Here is a 26310-nt window from a genome sequence, read left to right on the forward strand (position 1 = left end):
ATAGGACTTGGGCATGCTCTACATACCCAACTGCACGTGCTAATTGGCGTTAGGCGGGTGACACTGTCCCGAGGCTGCTCTGACTCTCTGCTGCCRTGAAGATATGACCTGCATGATGTGAAATACAGAGTTTGCAGCCCAGCTTGCCCTGGGAAGTTGGAAGACAGATGTCACAACTGTGGCTGTTGTGATAAATCTCTCTTGTGAGGGATACAGTTGCAGGAAAAGTAGGTAGAGCTAGTACTTGAAGAAAGATATATATTTTTTTTCCTTTTCCTTTTCAATTCCTTTGAGGAATTGCCTAGAGAAACCAGGAGAAAGAATGGAAAGGGAGAGAAGGACCTCAGTATCCTGTGGAGAAAGATAGATTTCTCCATTCACAACTGAATGCCCATCTCAAACTTTTTGAAGTTCATCCACTTCTGCTGTGAATCAGAATTTGTGGCATGCATGGATGAAGCCATACACTCTTTCTGGACTCGTGCTGCATCAGTGAGCACAGGTTTGGGGGATTCAGCAGCTTCCCTGTGTACCTTTGTTTATGCCCCTGAGCTCCATGAGTCAGGCACAGTCTGGGAGCTGTTCTGTGAATCTCACTCATGAGAGACTCACAGATACTGTGTGGTCYTGATCCCCAAGGCACAATCCCTGTCGCAGCAGCTTGACACTCATGCATAACTGGTACCCGATGAGCTAGCACATCCCAAATTCCAAAATAACTTAATTGGGGCAGCTGAGTAGCATGGGAGACTTGTTTAATTTCAGTTTTCTTCTCTGTCCCTTCCTCTCTGTTAACACAGACACTYCGCACATGCTTCTCTCTAACAACAATACAACAGTTTTCCCTGGAACGTCCTGCAGATCACTGTAGGGATAATAACTTTAAGAAGCTTGCTGCACACAACTGCTCACTGTCGCCTCAGCAGCTGCTCATCACTCTGCAATGCTTCTTGCCTCTCTACATAGTGCCTCCTAGGAGAGTCTCTGCAAGTAGTGTCCAGCCCATGTCACTCTTTCTGTCTGGTGCTTCTAGCAGGTGAGAAGGAAGGAGGTAGGCAGAAGAGGAGAGGAGGGGTTTTACTGGCTGCTTGAAGACCCAGACAAGAAATAGAGCCAGAATATTAACATTACAGGTTAAATGAAGCACAGAGTAAATATGCATATGAAACTTTTAACTTTATTTTTTTTTCCATTCATCACAATGCACTTTTAATTTCTGACCTTAGCCTCAAGAACGGTGCCAGACTTGTTCTGTGATTTCTCCCCTTTTCCCCCTCCAGATGTCCAAATGGATTCTTCGGACAGAGATGTTTGGAGAAACTGCCTTTGCGATTGTACATGCCAGATCCTAAGCAAAGTATGTTTGAAGACAAAAAATGCACCACACTCCTTAAAACCTCCTGGGCACAGCGTTGGATGTAGAGTGGTCTAGTCAGGGATGGCTTTTGGTATCAGCTTTGGGCTAGGGCTTAGGGACGCAGGTAAGGGCATAGGCTGAAAGCAGATGGATAGGCGTCATGGAAGGGATCAGAAGGGGCCTCGATTCAGTCTGTTTGGATGTCATTTTGCTATCTTGTTTCTCCCTTTCTGGTTTTCTTTCTTCCGGTAGGTGTCCGATCGAATTCACAGGAGACCGGTGTCAGCATTTCGCAATGGTCAGCTTCTCCAGTATGTCTCTTTCTACTTCTCTCTTTCCCTGGTTGTTGTAGCTCTGTGTGATATCCTTAAAGCAGGTTCTTCTGTTCCCCAAGAGCCCTGTTTCTGTCTTGTGCACTCCCAGCTCTGCTTGACCTTAAGGGGAGCTGTGGCGGTCGCCAAGATGAGAATTGGGGCTCTTGTTATTGAACTATGTGTTAGAATGGGTTCTGCTTTCATTTGCAATTGAACACAATGTTTCTTTCATGCAAAATACAAATGAGGCACAAGGTTAAGGGAGGGATTGTATGAGAATGGCCTATCTAACAAGCTGTGTCTGCTATCTTTCCTGTCTCAAGATGSACACTGTTGTGCCATGCAAGAGATTTGCAGTTTCCTCTGATTCTTGCACAGGGGATGAGTGAGTATCTCTGTACCAACTGGGGAATTGCAGCTAGGGCTGTCCTGAAATTTCCTTTGAAGTGTAATTTTGTTCCCACTTCCAGAGTCTGAACCACTCTGTACAAGTGAAGTTTTTGAAAGTTTCCTTGGAGTCACCTGGAGCACTTTTAGAGGCTGGGACTGGACATATGGTGCATGTGTGGAGCCCCGGAGATGCTTCAGGAGGCAACCAGTGTTTCAGAGTCTTCCTCCCCTTTTTGCCCTGGACCATCCAGGCAAAATCTGGATGGAATCTCAGATTGCATCCCTCCTAGGCATAGAAGTGTTCCCGTCTCCTCTGGGGAAGTAGAACAGCCATCCTTATGGGATTACACCTAACTTTGGTAAATGTGGCGCCCCTGTGTTTACTGTTTTCTAGTATCTAGTTCACAGGAGCTTTAGGTCTTCAGGTATGCTTTGCTTCTAGGAGATGCTTGCTCCAAGGGAGATAATTTTTGCCAGGTCAGTATTTAGACAGGGTCCCGGCATCAGAGGCATCCTTGTGCAGGTAAGGAATAAGGCAAAGCAAGGCACAGCAATCTGTCTGCAGTTACAGCAGAGGAGATCAGCCACAGTGATCATCTGTGTGCACACTGTCTCCAAGCTGGTCGCCTGAATTACTGCCAGTAATGCAGAAAGAGCCTTTAATTAGTGGGAACCTGAGGAGAAAGCCCACTTTCCTATTCCATGAGACCTCTGTGCATGCCAGTCTCCCCCCTCTCCTATCCCTATTTGAATTCTGYAGTATCTCATACAGAACGCCGATAGCAAGAGTCCTGTTATCACAGGCTAATGCCTTGCAAGAGCTGTAAAATTCACCTCTGCAGTATATACAAACAAGATGCAAGTGGGCTTTGTGAGCCCTTGAAAAAGCCTGATGTTTTTATATTGGTTTTTGTTCCAAATTGTCTTTCAAAGTTGAAATCTCAATTGACTTGTTCTTTCAGGCTAAAACTTCCAAATGAGCTTCTTTTTAAAGTGACAAAACAAAATATTAGGTTTTGATCTCTTAGCCTAATATAAAGAGTTTCCTTTCCATTCTGTGCTCCAAGGTGTCACAAAGCTTTGGCAGGCTCGCCATGCACTGTGCCACTCAGTTGAAGCTGACTTTGGTGTGTCTTGTGAGGCAGTCTYCAAAAGGTTCAAACATTATTACTAACATGCCACAAAACCAAAAGAAGAGTGAAGATTACTTTTTTTATTTTTTGTCAGRAGAGTGTTTATCAGATCTTTAATAGCAAGAGTAAATAGTATGTGGGKTTTTTTTCCCTCCAGCCTGCAGAGTTCAGCTTTATATGGATTGAGGTTTGTTTAAATTATATTCATATGTTAGTGGAACAATGTCAGCTTTAAAACAAATGTATGTGTGTCTTCTTACCTCAATTACTGGTTTAACCACAGGATAGTAAGGTAATACATCTTAACAATCCAGGTTACCTGTCTGAACTTGGATAAAAATAATTTAAGATGATTCATATCTGTTTATAGCTGTTTTCACTTCCAAGTCACAGCTGGGTAACATTTGTAACAGCAACATTGCACAAAAGCATGCACAGGGCTTCCCTGTGTCTTCTAAATAGAAAATACGCTTCCCTGGAGTCTGCTTTGTGTCTTTAATTGATGATTAGAAGCGAGTGCTGTCTCTATGATTCTCTATCTGCTTCATCCCATATGGGTTCTGGCTGGTCAAAAGCTGAAACAGACTAAATCATTTATTCCTATGGCAAATATAATAGCTCTGTCCTGATTCATGTTTCAAGAACAATGTCAGTCTAACAAATACCTGAAGAGTGAACAGTGACAGCTACCCTGGTGTTGTTTGTTGGCATTTGGGGTAATTTAGGTTTTCAGGCCTRGATTGGCCTTTTTGGTTGTGGAACATAAGTGCTAACTAGCACATCATGGCTATCAGCAGGGATATCCAGGGGCTGAGGGTGAGGCTCTTCAAAGAGAACTGAATTTAAGATGGGTTCTGTTAGGATATGGCAGATATCTTGCTGAATATTGGCAAATGGTAGAGATAGTTGTATTCTTCCCACCATCGTGCCAAATGTTGAATGCTTTCTAGCAGCAACTTCTTGTCTCACTAGTTTAAATCGTTACTCTGTCTGCTTGCATCTTGTTCAGGTAAAACTCTGGGGGTTCAGAGTCTCACTGTGTGTCTGGCAGGTAGCACTGGAAGTGTTCTTCTCTGAGTGACAGAAATGCCTGCTAGACCACTATGATTATGAGAAAAAAAGCAGATGTACTTAGATTGTTTTTGTCATGTGGGAACTTTCTCTGTGTTGCTGTTAAAATCATATGGCTGGTGGCTATTGTCAGATATTTCAGGTATATACCCTACTGCTTGAAAAAGAAAAAAAATGTTAAAGAGGACTTTTTTTTTCCCCTGGCTGTGTTTTTACTGCTGTGATTTTCTCCCAGATTGGTACAGAGGAACTCACTGGGAACTGTATTATTGTGCTAGTTTGGAGACCTTGCAGTCTGTCCCGACTCAGCCCTTGTTTGGGTGAACAGCACTTCACTTTGGCATGAAGTTGCATGAGCAGAATTCAAGCAAGAATCTCAGCAGTTCAGTCTTATGTGAATATACAGAGTTTACATTTTACTTTGCTTGTAGTATAATGCATATATAATGTGAAATGTGTTGAGATAGTGGAGCAAAAATGTGAAGCATGCTAAAACACCTACTAATTTGAGGAAATGGATGCACACTGCAAACAGACAACATTGCTCTGGCCTAGCAAGGTACAGCTTCTATCAGAGCTGTGATACCTGACTATGTCAGCTCTTTAATGCTTTAATGCTAAGTCTGCATTAGTTTAAGCCATCATGATGGTCTCCCAGCAAGACTCATAGCACAGGGATGTCTGAGGGACACCTTCTCTTTTCCGCTGCGGTGGCTTCGTGTGCGCACTCAGTTGGCTACCATTAGTCATCTGACAGGCAGGAACATGCTGAGCTGCAGCAGCACAGTTATGAGCCTTTGAGATCTAACCAGTGCTAATCACACATCCAATAAAAATGGGCATTCTGACAGAGGAACTTAAGGGGTGTTTGGCTTATCACGGGTCTGTTTCACTAGCATGTGATAGAAGGCTTCCCCACATTCATAAAAATAGAAAACTCAAAAGAAGAGCAAAGGAGAGATGCCAAAAGAAAAGAACTTCATATTCACTGAGAGTAAATTAGCTGAAAGTAAAACTCGACCTGACACTCTATTAAGCCTAGCTTGGTCCCTTGTATCGGTACGAAATGCCACTGACCACACCAAGTCTCTGTACATTCCACTATCCACCCAAGAAGACCTGTCTGATTAGAATTGGAAAATAAAGTTCTCTGGACTTTAAATAACCTGTGAGATGAAAGAGTTACACTATAGAGACTGTAAAATATAACTGAGAAGCATTTAAGAAACATTTAAAGCAGTTTTAATTTAGACTGAAGGAGAATTAATGTCAGTGAACAAAACAGTGTTTGYCTGTAAATACTGCATAAAACAGAGACTGTTCTGGTAGATGAGAATATAGGAAACTATCTTCATGACTTGTGAACCATTAAATCAACATACTACATTTTTTTTTTCACATCAAGCACAGTGTGTTTCTCTGTCTTGGCACAGATTTACTTAATATATTAGCAGAGTGCATATATGATGGTAGATGGACATTGAATCCCAGAAAAGGTGATGTGTGCAGCTACAATCATATCCTCTGCTAGTTTGCAGAGCTTAGATCTTATAACTCCATTGTAATCAGAGGTCTGTGTGATCATAGAGCCAAAACAGGGTCTTAAAGCAGAAATGTTTCCTGACCCCAGCTATTGTGCCTTTCTTCTGGCTGAGAACACACACATGTGTTCATGACTTCATAGTCACAGCCTAGAGAATGGCATCCCAACAAGAGAATTCAGCTAATCCACCCCCAGGGCTGCATCAGGATGAGATTTCTCACCTTTCAGAGATGCTGAGGGAGATGAGAATGGWTTTGAAGGTTCAGACATCAGATATCTCTCCTCGAGTTGCTGAAGATTTCCCAGCCCCGCAGTGCAGGTATGCACAGAGTGAGTCAGATCAGAGGCATCTCTCTCAGGCTATCCACTAATGGGAGCAGAAGTTGGATGCACTGGACTGTTGACCCACAGCCTAAATGAACACACAGCACTGCTATCTAGGGATTCTTTTCCAACCCAAGTGGCTACAGTTTCCACTCTGAAATTGGAAGTTCTGACCTTCAAGCCCAAATTCTTCTCTCAGGTATGATTATCCAGCTTCTAAAGACACCAAAGCAATGCCTGGAGCCAGTGGACCTTTAGTACAAGGGAATTCTTCCTATGGGCGGTAGTTGGATTTACACCGAAACCTGATTCGTGTAAAGGAAAATCCATTAAAAATGTCTTTTTTAAGTCTAATACAGTCCTTAGCTATACTCCAGCCTCAGTTTTAATTTTGGTGAACTGCAGATTGTCTCTGCCCATAGCAGAATGTTACCTATGGTATCAGCCCCTGATTCAATTTTTTAAGCAACTGGAAGCAGATATTTTTCATTGCTTTCTTGTCTATTTCTTTTGCAATACAGCTTCCCTGAAGACCAATCTTTAACAATATTTTAGTGTTCTCATACTTGTAGTACCCATACTTAACAAAATTTCTTGTTCTGCTTACATTTTCTGTTTTTCATTTTTCTTCAGTTCTGTTTCCCAGAGAATCTCTTAGGGTTGTGGTCTTTTCCATTGCCATGAGGTCTTCATCTCTACTTACACATGCATGTGAAAAGAGAAGCTTACTTGGAGAATTAGGGAGTCACACTAGTGAGGAAACCCACAGAAGAGGAGTGAAAATTAGATCTCATCTGATGTCCATGAAGAAACAGACACATTGGTCATGTTACTCAAAAATCTTCTGAAGATTGAATCTGGGGACTTCAGTACCAACTTACCTCTCCAAGACACCTGACACTTTTTCTTCTGCTCAAAGACCTCTCAAATACACATGTAAAGGAACACTGGTCAGAGGCGTTTGAGTTATTGTCATCCATCTGTGGCTCCATCAGTTTAAGATGATGTACCTCACTCAGTTTCTCCATCCTTAAGAAAACTGAGTGGGAGGATCTTGCAGAGAACAGTCAGTTCATCCATTTCAAAAAAGAATCAAAAATTCTTCTGTTCTAGATCTGGTCAAGATCTAAAACTCTAAGATCTCTCTCCTCTCTTCTCCAAGAAACCTGTAGGACTTTATAGAACCCTACATAAGTCCACTGATGAATTGCCAAAGGTCAGGCTGTCTAGTAGAAAAGATTCTATAAAACATGTGGACATCTACCTCACTCCTGTGGAGCTGTGATATTGAAAATAAGACTGATGAAAATGGTACTCTCCCCAGTAGAAACATTTGCACCTTGCTCAAGTCTCCACATTTGGATTCTGTCTGCTTGAGACTGTCTGTTGGAAATGAAATTTCATCTTAACTTTTCTATTTATTTAACTCCAAAAAAAATAAATGTCACTGATCTGGAGGAGAAATGACATTGCATTCATCTTCACTTTTAATGAAATGTTTTCATTTTCTGCTTTATGACCTAATTAAAGTTGAAGTCTGTAGCCTGTCTGTAAACATCTTGAAATAGAGCTGGCATATTTAGATGCAACAGAACCTAGCACATTCTCCATTTCTACCCTATATTCTTTCTTCTTTAAAAATTTACTTTTAATTCATAGTTGAAGGCTTCCCACTAGTCTGCTTTGGAATCTCAGGGCAGCACTTTCTCTTGAACTTTGGGTTCTCCAAGAATCCATTATTCAGACATTGAAACACTTTAAGTAGAGAGAGACAGCTATGCTTATTTTATGGTACTCAGTGTGTCATCTGGAAATATGGAAGAGAATAGCTTGATCTGAGAAATCAATGTGTTGGAGTCACATACTGTCATGTCAATTCTGCTTGCAGTGGTCCCTTATATGAAAATACATACTGAGTTCCTGGCTTTATGTCTCCTGAGTCCCTAACTTTACACAGAATCACCGAGTCACAGAATGGTTGAGGTTGGAAGGGACCTCTAGAGCTCATCTAGTCCAACCCCTCTACTCAAGCAGGGACACCCAGAGCACGGGGCACAGGGTGGCGTTCAGGTGGATTTTGAAGATCTCCAGAGAAGGAGATTCCACAACATTTCTGGGCAGCCTGTTTCATTTCTCTGTTACCCTCACATTAAAGAAGCCATCAAATTTTAGTGAGATGGGTCTGGCTTCTGAGCAATTTGCTGTGTGAGCAGGYCATTTCCCTTTTCTAGGCATTACAGATTCTTTTCAACAGTAAAGTACAGGAATGGATACTTCTGAGATGAGAACCAACATCTGTTATTTATCTTCCAACATCCTGTCACTAGGTGTGATTGTATAATAACCTCAGGAGTAAAACTCCTGTACCACCATAAGATTTCTTGTAGATCAGACATCTTGGTTTTCCCAACTGTCCTTTTTTAARGAAATTGCTTTGATAGAACCCTTCCAACCAGAAACTATTTTTACTTGCAATTTCTGTCTTGGGGTCTTTCATCCATGTCAGCATACTATTTTATACATTTCTCAGATTTGGGCAGTTGCCCTGAAGCATGGGCTACCTTTGCTGGAAGGGAGATGGAATCCCATGTTCCCTCGGTAACACACAGACTTGCTCCAAAGCTTTCAGCTAACTACGTGTGACAGTAGAGCCATGGAGATTTTTATCATATGACATGTTCCTTATTCTTCTTATGGATTTTGAAGATATCAGGGATGTAACTAGAGGGATGTTGGTGCTTATCCAATCATATAAGTAAGCTTTTTTCTCCTTGTGTTACCTTATCATGTTGAGGTGATATGTCCCCTTGAGCAGATATACACATTACTTTAAGTTTTGTTGGAACCAAAGGAAGATCTAGATCCAAATCACAGCTTCTATATTCACTTCATTTATTCAACCGGAATTTCTTACTTATTGTTTGGGATACCATGAAAATGACAAACAGAAGAACTTTTACTTCTCTCTTTTCACTTGCCTGTCTGATTCTTTCTCAATTGCTTAATCGTATGAACTTTAAAACAATATTAAGTAGCACTTTAAACTCCACAAACATACTGCAACTTCCTTTTAATGACATGACGACTGCTGACCACTTAATTACAGGGTAATGACTATGACATATTGGGCTGGATAATTACAAACTTTAAACAATTTGTGGTTTTTCATAACAGGATTCCTGTCTTCTGATCTTCAATAGAGGTTACACATTGGGATCTACTAAAGTTAATTACATGCCAATCTGCAGGAGCTTACTATATTGTCATATATCTGAATCCCTAAGGTCTACTCAGTTGTTTTTACTGATATGGTACTGAACAAGCTAAATGGCTGTCCAGTTAAAGAAAAGATCAGAGAGTTCATGTTCCAGACAGTCCATGTAGTGCCCAGCCCTTCACTTGCTGCACAGTGTCCTTTGTCCCCAGGCATCATGGCATTATGTTGGATTGCTCTCCATGCTCTCTGGGGAAACCTGAACATAATTTGTTTTGCTGGTGCTCAGATGTTTCTCTCTCCACTTTTGTGTGTGTGTTTGTGCCTTAAAGCATGTGTGTGACTCATATAGCCATCTGGGTGACCCAAGCAGTTTTGAGGGGAATAGCTTATGGGATAGCAGCATGTCTTAACCAGGGTCTTAGCAAACCAGAAGGCCACATGAGCACAAACCTAGTTTTCACGGTCATTTATTAAGGCTGCTTATCCTTCTAAATTGTCCTGTAAATCTACAGTCTATGACAGTCTATTTTAAAACTGATGAAACACGTTATAGAGCAAAACACAGTCACAAAGTTGCTATGGGTTAAATAATTGTATGTCCTCTACTTTCATATCCTCTCCATTCATAAAAAAATATAGTTTGTGACTTAGCAATAGACAAAGTGAGGGAAGAGTCCCAACCCTTCAGTGGAAGGTCATTCCTTGGAGGGATCCAGGGCAAATACCTCTTGGCTGTTCTTCAAGCCCTGCTTTGAATAGCTGAGTGGTACTAATCTGGATCATGTAGCATGGAATTCAACCTAAATCTAGTGCAGATGTGCTGCAGCAGAGACACAGAACATGAACACTTTTTTTTTGTCATCTTTCAAGATATTTTCCTTTTTAATTCCTGTCTCATGCTCATCGCCTTTCTCTATTGGATAACCTTCTCATTTCTAGATGTGTTTAAACATTTCCAAACTGGTACAGTCCTCCTTTGGATCAGCACAGAACAGAGTCTGCACTAGCTTTTATGTACAAAGAATAACATAAATACTACAGACGAGTGCATTTAAGAGGCCAGTAGAAACTGTTCCTTTTGCACTGACCCCTGCACTAAGAAGCCCATCCTTTTCTGGAAGGTTCAGAAGGTACACATGCAATCAAATTTTCTAAAAATCATATCCTCATTATATCCAGAGAGAGTTGGCTCTGTGGGAATCACAGCGTTTGAATAGTCTTGGAAACCTGACTGCAGTTGAGGGTTCTCAGCCTCAGATCCTTATCATGACCAGAGAACATGTATGTGTAATTGAGACAAAAGGCTGAGACTGTAAGAACTGTAAGAACTGTAAGAACTGTAAGAACTGTAAGAAGAAATATGCCAATCTCTTCAGCCTGTAGATTGGGTCTCAGTGCTGTTTTACTGTCATTGATGTGCATGCTAGCTCTGGATATATTGATTCCAACTTGTTCTCCAGAACTTCCATGTTTTTTACAAGGTGACATATTGTTGTTTTAAAAAGTTATGCTCGATATGGGTAAGCCACATCCATTAAAGTGATATCCATCTGCTGAATAGCAGGACCACGATTACATTTTTTAGCAATGGTAATTGGAGAGCAGGGATCATCTTGGTTAGGCTCTGTCTGTTAAACYGTCTTCCAGAGCTGGATTGTAACGTATAGAGTAGTATTGAACAGTCTCTTTGCAAAAAAGATAAAACTTAGAAATTCCAGATTGCATTTGGAATATTTCCTCCTTGGCTCTCCCAGTACGGAAGCCAATATCTGCCTGATGCCCAAGCTAGGAGAAATTCCTGAGCAAGGGAAGGAGATAGTGTTTCCCAGGAGGTACACTCATATATGGGTGATTAGAAAAGCAAGACCTGTAGCTGTGACTGGATGACTCTTACAAGCCTTATTTTCAAAGACGTTATTTTGCTGAAATAATTTTCTGCTTATCACCAAGTAATTGTTTGGCTATTATGGTCATTATTCGTAATGGAAGAACAACTTAGAAAGAAAGATGATGGAAATTTCAGTGGCTTCCAGTGTGGATCCAATAATTTGTTTGCCTTTTAAAGGAAACAAACTTGTCATCTAGGGGAATTTTCTGCCAGAAGCATTGAAGTACAGCTTGTCAATTTACAAATCAAAAGAGAGATTGATTTTTTAAAATCCCACTGTGTGCCTCAAATGAGACATCAAAGCTGACCACGAGGTGGAACAGACGAGGAGTTTGAGAAAGCCTGATACAATGATGAGGAAATGTTGGGAGGGAGTGAACGGCCATGGATGCGAGACGCAGGAGTATAGGCAGGAGTAAGGCTCTCTGTGTCTGCATAACCACGAGTGGGTTTGCAGGCAGAGAAGGGCACATGCATCCTGCCTGCTGGACAGTTGCCTGTTTCTTCTGCTGCTGCTGGAGCCCATAGCTAAGATCTAATGAGTCAGCTGGATATATCTATTCTGTGGGGTTGAGGAGCCAAGGAGAAATTGTAGGATTGATGTGAGTGGGGCAAAAGGAAGGCAAAAGTTCCTCGGGTCCTGACCATCATGTCTGTTTGCATAGACATTTTGCAGTTTGCAAAAACTGTTAAAATGTTTTAAATTGCATCCACTTGTAGTTGTCTAGATGTTAGAATAAATCATAGATCAGGGAGGAATGTCCTTGTGTAGGCAAAATGTAGCCATCAAAAGAATCTGTAACATAAACCTATGTATGAGATTTAATGTACCTCTACACGTATTTATCACAGCATGATGTGAAACAGGTTGTGCAATGGAGCAGGCCTTTCCTAGGAAGAGGGCAATGCTAGGTGTGACAACCAGAAAGTTCAGAAAGAACTTGCTCTGTCCGGGTCTCTGCTGCCCACCACATTATGGCCACATCACTGCTGCTTGCACAAAATGACCRTGAATGACTGTGGTGGGGCTTGCAATTCCTTTTGCACTGATGTGAGAAGGGCAGTAGAGATCAGTCAGGCTTTGCAGTCTTTAAATGACAAAAAAAAAAAAAAAAAAAAAAAAAAAAAAAAGATTCCCTCCACAAAACACATGGATTTGAAGAGAAGAACCTGCTTTAGCTGAAATGTTTGTACATGTCTCATAAAGATTAGTGCTGTCCACCTGCACCCTCTCCCACCTCCAGATTTTGAACAGCACTGCAGGAGAAACCAGTATTTCCGTGCAGCAAAAGCAGTTCCTGTGTAAAATGTAGCAAATAAATCTCCAAGTCGCAAATAAATCTGTGTATGGTTATTCAGAAGAGCAGAGATCACTGTTGTGTACAATGGTAACTGTGGAGACTTTGAATGTTTATGTGGGAAAAATGCTTTTAGCTGAGACCTGAACCTGGAAAATTACTGAAATTCAGGAATGAAAATGACCTTTTCTACAGCACTAGCTGCATTATAGWTTCATTAGGTAAACTGCATTTTGCTTAGCATTGTCTCTGTGAGATGAATTGCAACCTTATTTTAATGAACTGGATTCTGAACATAGATGCTCCAATCTGTGCTTTTTTCAGCATGCTTTTTCTCTCTAAAGAAAACAGAGCCACAGCAGAAGTGAAATTCGGAAGATCACAGACTTGAGGGAAGATTTCAGAGCAATTTGTACGCTTAGATCTGCAAGGGATTCATTGCCTTGCCCAGGCAACTAATTGCTTGCAATAACAATGATAAAATTGCAGACCTGTACTCACACAATTTACGTGTGATTTACAAGCCGTGCTGCCAGATGACGTGCTTCTGAGACCAGACTTGAGATCATGGGCAGAGAAGAACTGTGCTTGTAATCCTAAGAGCCTCATGCCAGTATTTGCACAAATAACACTGCATGTGGTTGCCAAATATTCTTCTTGTGCAACCCTGTAGGCATAGTCTGCCTGCAGAGAGTGAATGATTTTACAAGGTTCATGCAGATACTGTTTCATCCTGGCTGGAGTCAGGAGTTGCTCCAAAACAGGTGCCCTTTTTTCTTTTTTCTTTTCTTTTTCTTTTCATGCCTAAAGTCTGAATTCCATATCAGGTACTAACAAACATGGCTCATCTCAAAGAAAAAATCATAATTAACTAAAAGAACTCATAATTAACTTCCACTGAAGTTTGTTTGGATCTTTCTCTACATAGAAGTTAAGCTCTGATGGTAATTTGACATGCTCTGAAGCACACACTGTGTTCTGTGTTACTGCCGCTGAGCCTACAGAAGAGCTAAACTGCTTTAACTGCACAGTGTATGTGTTTGTGTATAGAGATCGCTGACAGACCTGTTTTTCTTTTTCTCTTTCTCTTCCTTATCTTCTTCTGCATTGGCAGAGCATCTTGGATTTGAATTAAAGGGTATGGAACAACCATTCATTTGTTAATCAGAAGCCATTAAGAGCTGCCCACATTATATTTATGGCTTTAATGGGATGATTAAAAAATCAGCTGTTCTACTCTTTTTGCTGGCACCAAGATAGATGTTTGGATGAAAGAAAACAAACAAAGCAAAACACAAAATCTAAATGTAAACATATAAAAATGCACGTGTATTTTTAGCAGCACTTTTTTCTTTGTTTCACGCAGCAGCCTGGTGTGTGTGGCGTGACTGGGATGATCCAACTGCCATACATTTCCTCATTCAATATGTTTTTGTGTTTTTAACCGAAAGGCAGCAGTTTGTGTCAATCTAAGAAGTTGCCAGCAGGCACAACATAGGAATGAGCAGATGTTCCAAGAATGGGAAGGCAAGTTTTAGGAAGTAGATTAAGGCTTTCTTAACATTGCCATTCTGGATCCACAGATTCCCTCCGGATCCTAGGAAGTCAAGGTGAGGTTGCCRTTCCTCCTTCCCAAAGCTGATTTAATTCTTCTAGTCCTGAACTAGGCAGAGATTACTTCAAGCAGGGTGAAATGAGCAAAGTTAGTCCTAAAAATAGTGTGCCTGGGAAAGCCAGCAGCATGGAAGGCTTAATGCTGAGTGTCGTGGTGGCAAGCTAAGTTTGGAGAAACACTGCAGCATGCTTTAGAGAGTGTCTCTGGGCAGTTACCTTTTCTGTAACGTTTCTCAAATTATTTTTCCTTCCTTCTCCTCAGTCAGTTTTTAGACAGTGTCTTTGGAATAAGCACTTGAGAAAGTGAAATTTTGAGCCTAACTTTGCCCTGAGTGCACACTAAGTGTAAAAGGGAGGATTTGGTCAGATAAGAGCAGAGAAATTTATTTATTATTTAAACTAAAAATATTAGTCCAACAATGTCAGCCAGAGCAGAAAGCTTTTGTTTCTGTAGGTTAAATTCTCTTCCTGGGTCCCTGAGGTGGAGGGACATAGACTAGCTGAATCTGGAGAAATTTATCCCAGCCAGTTTTCCGTGTCTGACCCTCTGGGATTATATGTAATCTTCCAGCAGATAATTCCCTGCTGCCAAAAGTGTGCAGATTCAATGCCAAGAGCTTCAGAGAAAGTGGTGCTGCTAATACTAATACACTTAAATAACTTCTAAAATCAAGGATTTTTGACATCCCTTTTGGTTGACCGTTGTCCACTTCCTCATCCATTCTCAATGCCATCACAGACCTGTGCACATCGTGTTCCCCGTCTGCGGTCATCTCTTCTCTGCCCTCTGTCTCTCATGTTGCTGTGACACCCATGGCTGGACTGTGATCCTGTCTACATTATGTGGCACAACACATTTTGTTCATAGTATTCGTTGCTGTAGAATGACAATGCTGCTGATGATGTGGTGTTTATAGAGCATACAGGCACAAAGAGACACGTCCAGCTCCAGAATCCTACCTTCTCCAGCACAGCACTGTTGTGTACATTCTCTTATTTTCTGTTTGTCATTGTCCAGATGTTTTTTTGCAACTGGGTTATCAAGCATCAACTTTAACAAGATGTTAGGAGCCAAGCTAAATTGTTTTTAATTTTTGCACCGATAAGGCACAACCTCAGATTTTATAACTTCATATAGCAAAGCTGTCAGTTCAGAGAACCTGATTCTGTGTTTCTGATATTACCAAGCATCCTTCATAGAATTCAAGTGGGAGGTTCAGGACAGCCGGATAAGCCAGCATCAGGGTCTCATCGTGACATGCTCACCAGAACTGAGGCTGGCATTTGAGCCTTGTGTGAAAAAATTTGCCATATAGGTAGTGGTTTAAAGAAAARAGACAGTCATGGTTTTGACAGCTTTGTTTTCTTCCTCCCTTCCCCACACTACCTTCACTATGATTCAAAGGGAAGGGAAATTATACTTGGAAAAAAAAAAGTTGTATCAAAAGAATGCAACTCTCGAAAAAATCTTTTGAAAAAAAAAATGTCCTCATGGAAGAATCTGTGGTGAAAATTGATCTCCTACCCTTCTTTTGGTAAACCATAAGAGAGTAGAGATGGATAGCAGCAAAATTCTGCCCATTGTCATCCATCAYAAGGAAATAATCCTGATTTTCCTGATGCTGATAAAAATGCCTTAAAATCCTTGGTCTGAAAATTCAGAAGGGGCTTCATGAGGATGAATAATCTTGTTCACCTTTCTGCTCTGCAGACAGCAACACATGGTGGTGATTGCATGGGAAGCAGATTTCTGGCCTCCTATGTAGCATTATTAAAATCTCGGAACTYAAAATTTTGCAGATTATGGTTGGCTTCAGAGTGAGATCTTAAAAGTGATCTGGATAAACTTTCCTTCCCTTTAAAACCCAAATTAGCATATGGCATATACTGTGGAAGAAAGGTGTTTCTTCCCTCAGAATTACCTTATGCTTCTTTAGAAATGTGTTCATACTGATTAGCCCCAGCTTGTGGAAAAATCTACCCGATGCATGTGCATTTTGAGCTGGCAAGGATGGAGCAGCTAATCCCAGCAACTCAAGGAAGAGGAGTTCCTTGGTAATACCAAGAAGAGAGTCTCAATGCCTGAAGAATGCAGCTCTCATCAGCCAAAATGCAGCCCCTGCTGCTGCATATGCCTAGTAGGCAGGGATGCACCAACTCTTTCTTCACCCTGGGCATGAGTGGCCAATGAAAMTTCCCACAACCTTGGGGGCCTTAGGCCCATGTCCCTGTCTCTCTCCTCCAGTTTCATGGCTTCCTAAAAAAACTGCCCTGGGCAGTTACTGTRGTGGTAGCACTGAGAATGCTGATAAACCAGAAGACTTGTAACAGCTGTCTGAAGGAAAGGGCTGCACAGCTGAAACCAAGATCCTACAGGCGAACAAGAGCAAGCGCACTTCTCTGCCATGGTTGCTGATGCCTGGACTAGGGCATCCGTGCAAGGGCAATAAATAGCCAAAGCAGATATTCCCACCTCAGGATGAGTTCTTTCCACAGAGCAGCCTCATCTGATTCCTCGTAGTAGAAACCACAGGGCAGATGCTCAGCTTGCCTGTRTGACCAGGTCTCAGGTACATACCTCTGTGCTGTGGCTAGCTCTGACATTAAGGAGATGCAGCCTAGTGACAAAAGTGCTCAGTGCAATAATTTGCAGCAAAACAAGAAGTGTGACCTGTCCTTCTTGGAGAATTGCCCCGCATTGGCTATGGAAGCTGGAGATGGGAGTTTCCTGAGATGCCCYTTTTCCCTGTTGATATAAGTGAGATACAGAAAGGGAAGAATAAATGAGTTGGGCACTCCTCTAGGTCCTCCAATGCTCTCTTTAGATCAGTGGAGTGGAACACTGTGGACATTGCCTTTGAAGCAACTCCTCCAGCACTGTAAAGAACCCTATGAAGCTAAGGGCCAGTGTGCAAACTATTTGGCCTGTAGCTTTGGGACATAGTGTGAAGCAAAGTACTAGGGACTATGTTTTGTATCTTCATGCCAGGGCCGTCTTTGTCAGCTTCTTGCTTGGCATACCTGTATTCACGAATTTTTTGAGAATTCAGAAAGAAATACGCTTTTTCCTAGCATTTTACTTACCTTTCTGAAATGGCCAGCTGAGATCGGCCAAGGCACTCGGTTATCTGAAATGTTTTATTATGTTCCTCTCTCTCTTTTTTTTTTTTCACTAACTCTAGACCTTGGGTGTGATGCAGGTGCCTAAGGACAGATCTGTTTCTCTTCTGTTTTTGCCTAYTCCTGTTTGCTAGCGCTAGGGAATATCAGATATCCCACTGGAAATATTTATTGTGGCCTGCTGAAACATACCCAGCACAGCAACCATGGCATGAAGTTTATGGTCTAATCTGTAGGAAAGAATATTTCAGTGAATGCTAAAGAAAGCACAAAACCCAATGACTTTATGATTATTACCTAGCTTGGAAGTTCAAAGACATTGGTCATAGCCACTGAACTAAAATACTCATGGCATTTATGGCCTCAATCCTTCTCTCAGTTTCCCATTTGGAGAATCAAAGTGCCTTTGCACAGTGGAAGAGCTGCCCTTTTCCTTGCACAGATTTGATGCAAGTGATATCCTAGCATTTCTCTGGAGTTTTAGTTAATTTGGATGAACTACTTCACTTCCAGCATGGTGTGGATTTTGGTGCAACTTAACTGATTTTTCTGGCTTGAAAGACAGTGATATTTGGCAGAATAAATAAACAGTGATATTTGGCAGAAGCAGTAGCATGCAGCTTGAATTCCAGCTGTGTATCTGAGTTACTTGGTGCAATTGGGATGGTCCTGTCTCTCAGATAGCAAAAGTGTTGAGGATGCGTTTGTCAGAGGATTAACTACAGTGAATGTTTGACTTGGCAAGGAATTAATTGCTTCCTAGAGTTTTGTTGAAAAGATAYAGCTATAATGTGTTACTGTATTTTAATTATTCCACTCCCTTCTCTTTGTCTAATATCCTATCACTTCTCCATCCTCATTCTGCTTTTGACTGTTTTAGGACGTCCCTTTCAGCACCTACATGTTTCGGAGCCAGTTGTTTGGCAGTTGCTAGAACACCTGTAAGCTCCAGAGCATGCAGCTGCTGCAAAGAAAAAGGTATTCTGGCTCCATTAGAGCAGACAGAGATTGACTGCAGCCTGTGATGAGAAAATCTTGGGGCAGTGCATGTATCTGGTGAGTGTGGGAGTGCATGGGTACTACCCTGTTAGACTACTAAGTTGCTGAAAAGGGGGGATAGACTGGAAGGGCAAGAAGAGCTTTGTGAGATCAGAGACAGAATTTTTCTAGGGGAAAAGAAAGGACAGCAAAARGTATTGTTGAATTTGGAAGGGAAGAGCTGCTGGATGAAAGAGGTGCAGARAGAGAAAAAGAGCAAAAATCTCTAGAGGAGTAAGGTTAGGCTAACTGATCTCAGATTTGGGGCAGCTATTAGACACGGTCAATGAGTTTGTTAGAGATTGGATAGTGTCTTGCTTTGTGTCTGACCCTCACATGGTGCTGGTTCCTGTGGAGCCAGATGCATCCTTGGCACTGGAGCTTGTTTATAACTGTTTTTTTCTCTCTCCATTTGCAGAAGCTGAGGAGCTTTACCAGAAGAGAGTTTTAACCATCACCGGAATCTGTGTTGCCTTRCTTGTTGTGGGCATCGTCTGTGTGGTAGCTTACTGTAAAACCAAGTGAGTATGGGTGGTTTACAGGCAAGTTAGAGGCTTTGGGTGGTAGTGCTGCACACTTTCGTGCTGTTCATCCAAGATGACATTTCAAGGAGATGCTATGCTGTGTTAGTCCCACCAGGCCTCATGAACATGAGCACTGAAGCTACCTCCCAGGTAGAACATGAACAGAATATATTCTTGTSTATACCCTGAATCAACATTGATTCTCCAAGCCAGGCAATGTCATACGACTGGAAAAAGCCAGCTAAAAAGCCAACAGACTGTTTCCTGACCACAGAAGCACACCGGGCTGTGAGCCAGGAGCTCTGKGCTCCTCTGCTCAGCTGGGCTCAGCTGAGCGATTAAGCAAGATGCTCAAGGACCTTGTATGGCTAGTGCTCCCTGCCTAACAAGTATCTTTTCCCCACTCAGCCTGTGCCTTGCCTGGGTTCTGGTTGTCGTTCTGCCTCCTTGAGGCACAGACAGGCTCTGCTATGGGCATGGGGAGACTTTTTCATTTTATCCTTAATGCAATTCAAGGATGTTGCCCCCATGCCTTGGCAAAGCCTGTTTCCCGTTCCCATCTCACCACTCTTCTCCTCAGTGATGACCCTTGTGATGGGCCTTGTCTTACGCAAGTGGACCCTGGACTCAGCTTACCAACTTGCCTGTGATGACAAACACTCACTATTTATTTATTTATTTGTTTGTTTGTTTGTTTATGAAAAGCAGTAGAAGATGACTAACATTGAATGCCCTATTTCTTTCTACGTGAAGCTTTCAGCTACCAGTTAAAACTTCGTGTGGTCAAGACATCAATGAAAACATGATTGTGGTCTCCTTTATGATCAGCTTTCCCCAAATCTCTCTGTGTTCTGTCAAATAAATTTTCTCAGTAGGTTTGTTTTTCTCTGTTCTAAAGGAAACAGCGAAAACAAATGCATAATCATTTACGACAGAACATGTGTCCTGCCCATCAGAACCGAAGTCTTGCAAATGGGCCAAGTCACCCACGCTTGGATCCTGAGGAAATCCAAATGGCTGACGTAAGACTTTTTGTTTCTATTTCAATGAAATGTGCTGAGTGCTCATTTTTCCACCAGGATGAGAGGGATGTGYATATACCTCTGTTGCATATACATAGACTTTACTAGAGAAACAACACACTAAGATACTGCAAAGATGAGATACAGTTATATTTTCAAATCAAAATATTGATTTGAAGAGATCCATGATTTTAGTTTGAAGAACTGAGGATGAGTTTGAGACATTCAGGACAGACTTATTTTGATGAATCAAGTATGGTTCTGTTTTCCTTCCTGTGAGAAGTTCTTGATGTTTCTTGTTTATTAAACTAACCCGTCAAGCCTTACTTTGCAGTATGACGAATATGAGCAGGAGCACTGGGGTCTGGAGCTGCTGCAGTGGCTATGAAGTGCTGGAGCATGTTATSGTGATTGGGACAACACTGCAGTCACCCACTGCCTTACTGCCAGGAGCTTCTTTTACAAGCTGGGGTATCCTCATGGGGTGCCTGTGTCACACCAACAGGAACCATCCAGTAATTTAACACCCAATTCAGAACAGCAGCTCAGTGACTCTTAACCTCAATCATGTGTGAATCCCATTGAACTCTGTGAGGTCTATAGGACTGTTAACATGCTTTAGTGTCCTGCTGGACCAAGGTGTTAAAAGGAATCAGAAAAAGGGAGGGATGAGAGCCAGACTCACACCAAAATGAACTCCCACTCTGGCCCAGAGAGTTGGCCTTTTCCCAAATTCTGAACATTTCCCTTAGAAATTTCCTTTTTCCATTTGCTCTCTTTAATAGTTTGTGGGCTATGCACAGGTATGCCAGTTACTGATGGAAATGAGCACAATGAATCAGTTCTGATTCAGCTCTGATGGGTCACCCTTTGAAATTAAGCCTAGCTAGGTGGAGAGACAGCCACAAAGACAGAGGGAAAAGGAATTTGTAAGAACTACAGCTCCAAACCCTGGAAAACTAGCTCCTGCATGGAAAAAGTAGGACTGACTCTGAAAAGAGATTTGATTGTTCATTTTTAGATGAAGGGGTAGCTCAGCATAAAATTTTGGATTGTACCTAATGTTTCTCTAATCCTTGTGTCCCTTACAAACCTTGTGTGGCCATCTTTTTGATGGTGCTTTGGAGGATTTAACCTGCAAGTATAGCTGCATTTCTACTCAGTAGCATCAGACACATGTAATGGCRGGGTAACAATATCCCTCATGGGAGTCTGTCGAGCTCTTCATACCCTTCCATAGCCTTCATTCAATAGCCCCTTCCAGGGTTCAAAGCACAGAGGAAGAGCAGGGCCACTGCCATGTGCTTTCTAACCTTCTTGCCTCCTCTCTCAGGGTGTGGAGCTGCAGTCSTCATCTGATTTGACCAGAATATGATTTGATATTGTTTCATATGATTTGATTCAGCTCTTATATGATTTGACCAGAAATAATCTGGTCTGCAGAATTTGGCAGTGGTAATGTTGGCAAGCTACTGGCTGACCTAGGTGATTCTCTGTATTTTACAGTACATTTCTAAGAATGTTCCTGCCACTGAACAYGTGATCCGAAGGGAAACAGAGACAACCTTTTCGGGAAGTCATTCCTGCTCCCCATCCCATCACTGCTCCACAGCCACTCCAACTTCCAGCCAGAGGTGATGTATACCATTTTCCCCTCACTTCTTGCTTAGGATATTAGAAGACCCAAAGCCAGTAAAAAGTTGTCCTTTCACCTCCCTATTTTTGCTTACTGTTTATCAGTACGATGTCACACGTGCCTTGTGTATTGTGGAGGTGTTTGCTCGCCCTGCACACATGTTAGGTGTGGAAAGGTGCGATGCTTGACCTGCAGGAAAAGTCCTACACTGTTCCGAGTTTGATTGCTCTGGTTCTTCTTATGGGCCCCTAGTAACTATCATGCCTCTTCCAGTAAGTGAAGGTATTGGCCTAGGAGATCATTTGCCTTTGAAATCTAACTGTGAGATATAGATGATCCGTATTTACATCCTGCTAATGAAGTGTAGATTGCATACATTCACTTTGTAAATCAAAGGATGTCCTGTCTCATTTACCTCATCAATGATGAGGTAATGATAATAATAATCAATGATGAGGTAAATGAGGTATTTGTCTGCTTTCATCCAAGAAGCAATGACTTCTTTCGGGTAAAACTCAAAGGTGCCTCCTGGAAGCTTTCCTCAATACTGAGACATTTTTTTAGGCTCCCAACCCACACTGGGACAGTGGCACGGAGCTAGCGCCCCAGGATCGCATGGGGAGAAGAAAGTACTGTCAGGGTAAAATGCATTTGACTGGTTTCAGATATCAAACATAGCTTTTTCAGGCAAGGYTCTGGTAGCTAAACCCCCATAAGCAGAGAGGGAGCTGAGAATGACTTGCTTGGGTGGAAATGGTTATCTTAGTCAGTCAGTCCATCCACTGTGAGTTAGACAGCATTTTTCCATTTTTGTTTGTTTGTTAACTTTTGAACTTGTGTATTGCAGGCCAACTTTGACTAGGTTTGTGCAAGCTTAAGCCAGGGGCACAGAGGCTCCCATGCCTGCTGAAATGCACCTCTTTGGACTTCCGTACGCACTTCAAAGTCCCAGATCTCCAGGGCCATCTTTGAGCACCTCCTAAAGATGCAAAGTTGTGTCTGGAGGGCAGCATTACCACATAGCATCTGTGAGGAGGCACCTACTTTGCATAGCCTCTGGTTCTGGCTATCTGCCACCTAGTTTACTGAGCCAAGTGCACTGAGCAGGTGTTTCTTGAAGTCATGCCAGAGGTAAACTCCTGGCACAATCAGGTTCCATTTTACTTCATCAGCATCTCTAATGAGGATGCTGTTTGAAATTATAAATGATGGTGGTGGTTGCAGTCAAGCATGTGCCTAGAGCAATGAATAATTAGCAAGTTCTTAGGAAACTTTAATAAGGCCTGCAAGCCCCCACCCATAATCCTCCCCTGGGACAACTGCTTTTAGTGCAAGCTGGGAGTACAGAACTGTTGCTTTCAAGGATCACCTATCTGTGCTATGGAGAATGGTCAGCTTGTTGGCAGAGGTGTGTGAACCACTGATGTTGCGTGCATGAAGCCCATGTTTCTCTGGTGTGTGCTTGTAACCGATCTTCTTCATGCCAAGACTGGGAGAGGGCTGAGCAAGGACTATCCAACATATTGTAGTCTTTGCCTAATTATTTGAAAGTGGTTTTCTCCTAAAAATCCCTTATAAACCTGTGAAAATTGGGCAGATGTGTCTAACTTTGATGTGGCTTTCCACATGGCTTAGGTGGGAGTTAGGAGTCCTTCTACCGGGCTCCTTTTCGGCAGTGTTTCTGAAAGAGGCTGTCTCTGGGCAGTGCATGCAGGTGGCACGCTTGGAATTCTTTGCAGGCTCACCTCGGCATTGCCAGTGCACGGCTGCACACCTGAAGAGCTTTGCAAGTACAAGACGGAATTCCTCAGGGCTCCCTCCAGACTCCCATTCTGTCTCTGGCTATCAGAGGGTAGTGTTAAAAACATGATCTACACCAGTTTGCTTTCCTGTATTCTCTAATTGTAYCTCCAAGAAGCTTCAAAGAAAGGTCAGTTTGGGAAATCAGGCTTTCCTAGTGAGATGTAGTCCAGTGAGACCGAGAAAAGGGACACGGAAGCAGGACAGAATAGAATCTGTGCCTACATGTGGCTTCTTGTAGCAGACCTTGGTGGGGATTCCTTGCTCATTATTTGTCCACCTATGGTTTGATCCACAGACACGAAAGCCACACATGGAGCTTGGAGCGGACAGAGAGCCTGACTTCAGATTCCCAGTCGGGGATAATGCTTTCCTCAGTGGGAACCAGTAAATGCAACAGCCCTGCATGTGTGGAAGCTCGAGCCCGCCGTGGGGCCGCGTACTGTATTGAGGACTCGAGGAGGCCCATGATGCAGTATCGGGATTCTGTGGATTCTCTGCGGGACTCACCACACAGCGAGAGGTCAGGTTTGGCTGCTTCGTGCTGCCCAGGTGTAGCACATCTGTACGATGCCTGTCTGTTTGCCTCCAGGAAGGCCAGGCACTCCCACGGTAGCCCAGGCAGAACTCCAGCTGTGGTACTGACCACAGGAAATCTCTGCTCCAAGAGCCCAGTCTGGCATGTCCGATCTGTGTGGAAGCAACTGCAGAGATGTGACTCCATCAGCTAGTGAGAGAGCAGCTGGCAGCCTCTTTCTCAGGTCTGCTTTGTTCATGGTGGTGCAGACCCCTCACCACACTTGCTTCCACCTTTTGCACGCTGTGGGTGGCCACATGGAAGCTTCCAGATGAAGACCCTCAGGGCAGTATGGCTGTCAGCTGGGGCAGAGGGGAAGGATGATATATCCTGCTCCTTTTTGTTCCTATTCCCAGCCCATTCCTACCTCATGATCCTGCTCACACAGACATCTCATACATCACGAGATGCTGAGTGATGACGGGGAGACATGGACATCTGCACAGCCAGGCCCACCTGAAATGAACAGGAAAAAGGAAAATTGGCAGTATTGAGTAGAATTGAAAGCTACTCCTTGGTAAGAGGTGACACCAAAGGAAAGGCTATTTAGAGAGGGGCTGCACCAGGTCTGGGATGCCACACTGGTGCAGTTGCTGAAGTGGCAAAGAAAGCTGGTAGATGCCTTTTTAGACAGAAGGCTTCTGCTAAGTCAGRGGAAGCACTACCCAGCTGCAGTGTGAGCGCAGAAGGGAACATGTGGGGGTCTCTTCTTCCCAGGTAAGCCTGGCAGCTCTAGAGGGCCTCTAGGGAACAGCTGGCAGGYGGGCAAAAGGGAGGGGAGTTTTGACTTGAGTAGCTGGGAGATGCTACAGGATTTGTACTGGTGCAAGATGAAAATTGCCCCAGCACGTGTATAAAAAAGGAGGCTAGGTACAGAATACAAGGTCCTGGACATCTGTAGGACTCCTGCATGGATTTCAAGGACATCCTTGAAGTAGATGATCTGAAGTCATACTAGAGATGATGGATCAAGCTGTGAATAAATGAAGGATCTGCCCATGCTCATGAATATGGGTCTGATTCAGCAAGGTGGTGTGTTTCTCCCCAAAGGATGAGAGGGGAAGGACTGACTGTCTTGGGGGATTGGACTCTGCACCTCGTCCTCTAGCAAGGRTAGTGCACTTCAGTTCAGCTGGTGAAAGTTCCTTGAGAACTACCTCACAGTGGTTTCTGTGGATGGTGGGTGGTGATCCCTTTGGGAAGCTGTGATGTGGTGGATACCGGAGTGAGCTCAGATCTGAAAGCACCGTTCACACTGCTCCTCATACCACAAATGACCTGGGAAGCGCTGGGTCTGAGAGGATCCTGTGGGAGAGCCATCCCTAGGGAGAACTCTGCCCAGATCCCTAAACATCTGCAGTYGTGAGCAGTGCATACTGCTGTGGGTGCTGAGATGAGAGGTCCCTCACAGCTCCGCTGGATGATGCTGAGCTCTGAAATCAAAGGTGTGTTGGAGGCCCCGTGTGCCCCAACGCTGCCTRTGCAGCAGAGTGGAGCTGTAGCTGGAGGGAGTCTTGGTTGCGCAGGGTCCAAATGGAGGTGTTGCTTCTTCCAGGTATGTGTCGGCCCTGACCACGCCAGCGCGCCTTTCGCCCGTTGACTTCCAGTACTCGGCGGCTACCCAGGTGCCCACTTTYGAGATCACCTCCCCGAACTCGGCGCACGCCGTGTCCCTGCCCCCGGCGGCCCCCGTCAGCTTCCGCGTGGAGGAGCAGCAGCCCCTGCTGCGGCGCTACCAGGTCCCCTTCCCGGACACGCARAGATATGACAGCTATTACCAAAGGAAGACCTACCTAAACGACAGCATGGGGAGTCTGCCCTCCAGCCCCTTCCGCATCACGGAGGACGATGAGTACGAGACAACGCAGGAGTACGTCACAGCGCTAGAGCAGCCAAAGAAAACAGCCAGCAGCAACAGGCGGTGGAAAAAGTCCAAACTGAACGGGCACGTGTCTCACAGAGCCAGAGCGCTCCGGGACTCCTTCTCCTTGAGCAGCGCCTCTTACAGCGAGTCTGACGAGGAGCTGGTGGCTGAGAGCACCCCCTTCCTAAGCGTTCAGAACAATGACGCAGTGAACGCAGATTCCCCGCCGCTCCATCGGCCGGGCGACAGCCGGACTTACTATTCCTACAGCAGACACAGCGCTCGTGGGGAAAGCGGGCAGAGCAGCTTGACACACACGACACCCAAACAAGACCCGGATCCTCTCTAGAAGCCTCACAAACTCGCACACCCACAAACACACCTGTATGGAAAAGGCGGAGGAGGGAGTCAAAACAAAACAAATAAATAAATATTTTTATTTTATATAAAAGAGGAAAAAATATAACAAATAAAATGTTTTATTTTCATTTTAGCAAAGTTGTCTTATAATAGCTACTGGCAAAGACTTTTTTATAGGGAATCTCTATTTATATGTAATGTCTTGATTTACAGCTTCCAA

The 26310-nt window shown here is 43.3% G+C and overlaps 1 protein-coding gene across 1 annotated transcript in view; it reads left to right on the plus strand.

Annotated features, from left to right (window-relative positions):
* The window catches only part of NRG2 (neuregulin 2), a 63274-nt gene extending 37103 nt beyond the window's left edge, over positions 1-26171 (plus strand). Inside the window, exons 5-11 of the mRNA XM_026035750.1 lie at positions 1610-1668; positions 13650-13673; positions 18726-18828; positions 19730-19853; positions 21360-21487; positions 23588-23812; positions 25422-26171. Of these exons, the coding sequence (XP_025891535.1) occupies positions 1610-1668; positions 13650-13673; positions 18726-18828; positions 19730-19853; positions 21360-21487; positions 23588-23812; positions 25422-26079 (1321 nt within the window). The 3' untranslated portion in view covers positions 26080-26171. The remainder of the gene's footprint in view (positions 1-1609; positions 1669-13649; positions 13674-18725; positions 18829-19729; positions 19854-21359; positions 21488-23587; positions 23813-25421) is intronic.
* The last annotated feature ends 139 nt before the right edge of the window (positions 26172-26310 follow it).

The sequence above is a fragment of the Nothoprocta perdicaria genome, unplaced genomic scaffold, assembly GCF_003342845.1.
Source record: "Nothoprocta perdicaria isolate Ctin4 unplaced genomic scaffold, notPer1 scaffold_166, whole genome shotgun sequence".
In the NCBI taxonomy this organism is placed as follows: domain Eukaryota; kingdom Metazoa; phylum Chordata; class Aves; order Tinamiformes; family Tinamidae; genus Nothoprocta; species Nothoprocta perdicaria.